This window comes from Lactuca serriola, chromosome 6 (genome assembly GCF_051521515.1).
Source record: "Lactuca serriola cultivar US96UC23 chromosome 6, Lser_US96UC23_V15, whole genome shotgun sequence".
NCBI classification, from domain to species: domain Eukaryota; kingdom Viridiplantae; phylum Streptophyta; class Magnoliopsida; order Asterales; family Asteraceae; genus Lactuca; species Lactuca serriola.
Window position 1 is genome coordinate 135901373 of NC_136413.1, and position 6000 is coordinate 135907372.

General features: G+C 37.2%; 1 protein-coding gene across 1 annotated transcript; it reads right to left on the reverse strand.

Moving 5' to 3' along the window:
* Nucleotides 1-1478: 1478 nt before the first annotated feature.
* On the reverse strand, nucleotides 1479-3111 carry LOC145056908 (inositol-tetrakisphosphate 1-kinase 1-like). Its single transcript, XM_079004633.1, has one exon. The coding sequence runs from the start codon at nucleotides 2936-2938 to the stop codon at nucleotides 1895-1897; it is 1044 nt and encodes a 347-aa protein (XP_078860759.1). The 5' UTR covers nucleotides 2939-3111; the 3' UTR covers nucleotides 1479-1894.
* Between the last annotated feature and the right edge of the window lie 2889 nt (nucleotides 3112-6000).

A 6000-nucleotide genomic window follows, 5' to 3' on the forward strand; every position in this document is an offset into this window, starting at 1 on the left:
TTATTAGAATAGAAATGTGCACACGTTCATAAATGTATCTACACATGTTTACAAACATATGCGTACAAGTATATAATCTTATATGTAGATATGTATTTATTTATTTTAATGAATGTTCTTGAATAAGTATTTTTATTTATTTTTATGAAAGCTTTTGTAGATTAAGAATAATAATGGAAGAGGTTAAGGGTGATAAACAGAAGAAAAACATGTATTCAAGGAAGGAAAAAATGAAGACACATATAAATTTTATCATATATTTTTTTTTTTATATATATATTTTATCCGCTAAAAACAGTTATAGTTTTGTGAATATTATCTAATAAGATATATTAGTTTATTATTCACGTTTAGATATTAGGAAATAAAAATATGTATTTATACATCCTAAAATATAAATATATGTTATCGGGAATACGTGTATACACCTAAAAATATATGAATTTACATGTATCTTTTTTTATTATTACTAGACGTGTTGATAGTTTTGGTGATTTTATAAAAATGGATATTATATTACAATAATATCAAATTTTAATAATATTACAATAATATCAAATTCTATAAAAATGGATATTATATTATCACTATAAATAAGTTATAATGATTGGTTATTATTTATACAAAACGACCACTATACCCTTTTTATTTTGAATTTGATTTTATCTAAATATAGTTGTTGAGATTAGAGTTCTCGAAAAACTAAGATTAGAATTCTCAAAGATCATCGTTGATTGAGGAATGAGTGAATCTATTATAACTAAAAATTGTTTGTTTTTTATAAATTTTGGAAGTTCAATCGCATTTGACTTGGTTTTTTCCTTAGTTCCATCTTCGTCGATGCTAAAAATTGTTTAATTTTGTCCCATCTTGAATAGCATACCAAACACTATTTTAAGGGCTCACAAGTACAAAATAAAAAGTATAAAAATAAAAATAAATAATTTATTTTGTTTGTTTTTATTAAAATTTGGAAGTTTACCACATTTGACTTGGTTTTTTTTCCTACTTCCATCTATTGACATGACTTGGTTTTTTTCCTTAGTTCCATCTTTGTCAAAATTGTTTTATTTTTGTCTCTGTCAATACTTAAATGTATCATTCTACTCGTTTATTGTTAAGTTAAATGAATACGAAATTACAAATTATGCAAATGCCCCTATTAATATACATAAATAACATCATCAAGTAGAAGTAAATATTGTAAATACAAGTTTTTAAAAACCTTAAAAATCAACAAAACCAACAAATCTGGTGGCAAATGAGGAAATGAACTTCCATTATTCTTGACATTAAAGACTGGATTATCAACTTACACACATCTAGTCTAAATGGATTAAGCCTTAAAACCTAAAGGAATAGACAATGTAACTGGATTCTTTAAGACATTACTACTGGTTTTCACTTAATCTCATATGTGTCTTTATATAATATAACATGATATTCAAGTAACAAAGTGACTAGTATCATTATCATCATTCAAATTCAAAAGGAAAGATTCATTGATCAAAGATGTCAAGGCACACAATTTTAAAGTTTCCCAAAACATGGAAATATAATATGGGCCTTGTAAAGAAACTTAATCTTCCTACAAACTTTGGGCGAATTTGAAAAGTACCTATCTCCAAAAGCAAACGATGAGATGTACATGATATGATCAACAAGAGAACACCAAGTAAATTGCTGTCAGGAGGCCAAACCAAAGAAACCCTATTCATAAACCCCTGTACTAACAACTATCTAGAAGAAAATGCCCAAAGCAAAAGCTTCCTTTGACCAACAAACCTCAAGATCAATCAATGATATCAGTAATTCAGCGTACCTTTTGTTTTTGAACAGAACTGATCTTCATCTCCTTGAGCATATCATCAGATCTTTCTTGGTTCTTCTTTTGTTATGCAGAAGATTCATTATCAGACCCTGCACCATTGTTGCCCACCAACTTCATTAACTCTTTGTCGCTGTTGAAAGATCTAGCTTCTTTCTTGTTCAACACATCCCAGAAGAAATCAGTAAGAACAGATTCATAACCAGGCATCTTTGCGTATCCAGGGAAGTAGTTGATGTCGATAACAAGGTATCTGTTCCCAACTTTGGTATCCCTGATGACATCGAAATTGAAGAGGTGGAGTTTCATTGCCTTACGCAATCCACGAGCAATGTTGGTTATCAGACTCATCGGTGGCATCTCTGCATCTTCCAAATCCATCCTCTTATAGTACTTATCATCGTTTCTGTCATGTGAAGTCAGGTTAGAAACCTGAGAGAATGATAAAGAACCATGCAAACTCTCCAATTTCTCTTCTGCAATGTCCGGCAACGATTTCCGTTTCACGCATTTCACATACTTCCCGACGACATACACTTTGAAGATAACCCCGCCGTGGTTCACAAACTCCTGCAGAACAGTAGGGGGTTTCAGTTTATCAAAACCCTCGCTACTGAAAATCAACAACATCTTATGCGATTTTGCGCTCCCGTCCGCCACCAAGGGTTTTGCAATCACCGGAAACTTCAAACCCTCGCCCCACGTCTTCGCCTCTTTCAACTTCTCCGGCTCGTATATCACAATCTGTTTCGGTATCCCAAACGACGCCATCTCATCGCTTTTCACCTCTTCAATTTCCGACACAACGTCGAGCATCGAAATCCGGTTGTGTAGCCGCTCGATTGCATCCGGAAAGTCGACTACAATAGCGTTAGGGTTATAAACCAAGTATTCCCGGAGTTGTTTCCTCCATTCTTCCCCGTACAACTTATGAAGCACACAATCAAAAGGACCTTGATCCACCAACGGCTTGTCGGTGTCGATCTTGATAAGATCGATACCGCGTTCTTTCGCTAAATTCACCAAAGAATCCTGGATAAAACTCTTCTGTTTCTTCATTAACAGCCCGTAACCTATACTGAATCGCTTCGTCGTCGTCATTTCCGCCATTCCTGCAAAATTTTATTCCCTTCTGATTTCAAAAATGCAATCACAACACTCATAACAAAGATTTTCAGACAAAAAATTAGGGTTTTCAGATTTTGAATATAGAGATACACAAAGGGTGTATATGTATATATGAAGCGATATAGAAACACCGGTGAGATTCTCGGAGTTAACGAGACTGTGGTTGGGTGAAGCGAGTATATATATAGGGTTTGAGAAGGTGAGTTAAATCGGGTACAAGAGGTAGGGTGAAGTTAACCATGGTTAAAGAGCGTGAAGAGTCCACGTGGCATATTCTCTCAATTAATATACGGATTCCGCCGCACTAACGAGTGTTAGAATTTTACAGAAACAAATTATTTGCCAAAAGAAGCAACGCGTATTACTGGCCGTTGGATTATTCTACATTGTGAGATCAACGGATAAGATTGATCCACGTGCCCTTGGTTAAATAGTGGTTGGACCACACGTCAAGTTGGGGGGTCAATAGCTATATAGTCTTCTAATTAATTTTGAAAATAGAATAACTTGTGTGTTTTTTTTAATGCTTTTGTGCATAGAATTAATAATATATCTCAACCAAGAGTGGGGTTATAAATACTAAATAGTAAATAGTGGACTATGAATGACCGGAAGTATCTTGGTTAATGGGCAAGAATCTTCTCTCCTATGATCACAAATGGAAAAGTTGAGTTTAGTTGTAATTGGAAATAGATTTTGGGTTTTCTTGCGGACTAGTTGAAAAGCTAGCTATTAAATAAAAACTAGTTGATAGTTAAAAAGTTATTGATAAAAAATAACATTTGGTAAAACTGGATGAAAAACTAGCTGTAATATATAAAATTACATAAAAGGACATGTAAGAGTATGTGTTTCTATAATTAATTAAGGGGTGTCTTTGGAAAATTTTAAAAAAGATCATAAAAAGCTAGTATAAGTAGCTTTTCAAAAAGCTAGCTTATAAGCCACTTTTTGGCTTACCAAACACGAAAACATAAAAAAAAATTCAAAAAATAAGCTAGTTGTAGCGCGCCAAACACAGCCTTAGCCAAAATAGATTTAGGACTATACTTGGGGGGGGGGGGGGAGAGAGAGAGAGAGAGAGAGAGAGAGAGAGGGGGACAGAGAGAGTAATGAATGATTAATATTGCTTATTAAGACCTTACCTCGATGGTGTTTATAGTATTGGTATGACTTTATGAGAGATAAGATGTCTTTTGGCCGGGTAAAGTTGTCGTATGTTATGCATTTGATAGATTTTTTTTGATATGATGCTTTTAGAAGGTGGGTAGAACACAAACTTGTGTTTGTTGTGGATGTTCATACCTTTGTAAGTGTGTACAAACATCTTTTTGTTAAAGTAGTTGCTTATAAATGCATTAAGATATTGATGTGTATAGTTTGTATATACGGACACAGTGAATTCCAAGTCTACAAATACAAATCCTTGTTCCAAGTCTATTTGAAATGTATCAAACCTAGCTTAACTTCACATATACGTATCTTACTTAATACTACGACCCATAACCTGTAATATTATATAATGTTAGTACAAATCTTGACGCTTTCTTAAGAAACAATAAATAGTACCTCATGTAAGCACACCGGTCTTGAAGCTTTCTTAAGATTGAAGGACAAACATCCTCATTTAAAGTAAGATTTTTTTGACATTTTGCAAAACCTCGCCATAACATTGATTCCTATAAAACGGATGCAACAGCCTGCAAAACCCCCCAACATCTGGTGCTGTCCTGGCCTCCTCGACAGTGAGCTGGAAAGTGCGACTTGGAGCCCACGGGGGCTCCGCCCTGCCCTGAACCCCATTAGTAATCCTCAAAGTAGCTGGCACGAGGGCCCGCACTGGCTTGGCGGCGAGCAATAGACAGTTGACCTTCACATGACCAACCTGAACACAATGATAGCAAATCCTCATACAATGAACGGGGGTTGACTGGTGACAGTCCCTCGCGTAATTCCTCTCCTTTCTATATTTGTGGCACACACTACCAGATCGACATTCTCTGACATGAACCTTCCCGCACTTCCCACAAGTGTGGCCTCGCTGACCTCCAGACCTAGAATAAGCAGTCTTGAACCGCTTCGGTGCAGGTTACGACTGTGTCGGGGCCTGCCTCTGCTCTCTCAACTGAAGTTATATCTCAAGCTCACATCGCCTGGCGGCCTCCTGTAACTCTAGCAAAGTATCACACCGCTGAGTAGAAACAAAGTGCCTGATGTTCGTCTTGAGCATGCTCAGGTAACGGGTCATCTGAGCCTGCTTTGAAGCAAACTCAGGGCAAAACATATCCCTATCAGTAAACATCTGGGTGATCTCCGTCACCGACTCCGATCCCTGCCTCAAGTGTAAAAACTCATGAGCCAACCTCTATCGCTCGACCCGAGGAACGTAGTGAGTATGAAACATCTCCATGAACTGATCCCAAGATATTGCAGCCCTCTATTCAGCAGAATACGATCCCGTAACAAGTCTCCACCAATCCTTCGCTCCGGACCTCAGAAGGTTCAGAGCGTACTTGACCTTCTGGTCAGCAGGGCATGAACAAGTGAAGAAACAACCCTCTATATCAGATAGCCACCTCATGGCTATGATCGGGTCTTGGACTCCATCGAAAGTCGGGGCCTTCGTATTATCGAAGTGTCGATACTGAAAGACCTGCCATGTCCCAATGCCTGCAGCCGTCACGGCTGCGGAGGCTGCGACAACATCCGTCTCAGCCATGGTTACATAGTGATCATCAAATAACTCCATCATCGCGGTCTTGATAGACCTAGACATCTCCCGAATCTGACCCCAGACAATAGCAACCACCTCCTCGCGAATGATCTCCCTGACGCGGTCCTATGACAATACCGACTCACCCTGTCTGCCGACTCCTGATCCCGATTCGGATCCGATCTCAACTCGCCTCGTAGTCACCATACTGAAAATACACCAGGAAGATATCAGATAAATCACATATCATAACAGGGAACCAACGCCCGATGAAGCCCTAGGGGTTTTTGTTGGATAAGGTGTCTAAGTCCATAACAATTTCTGATATATA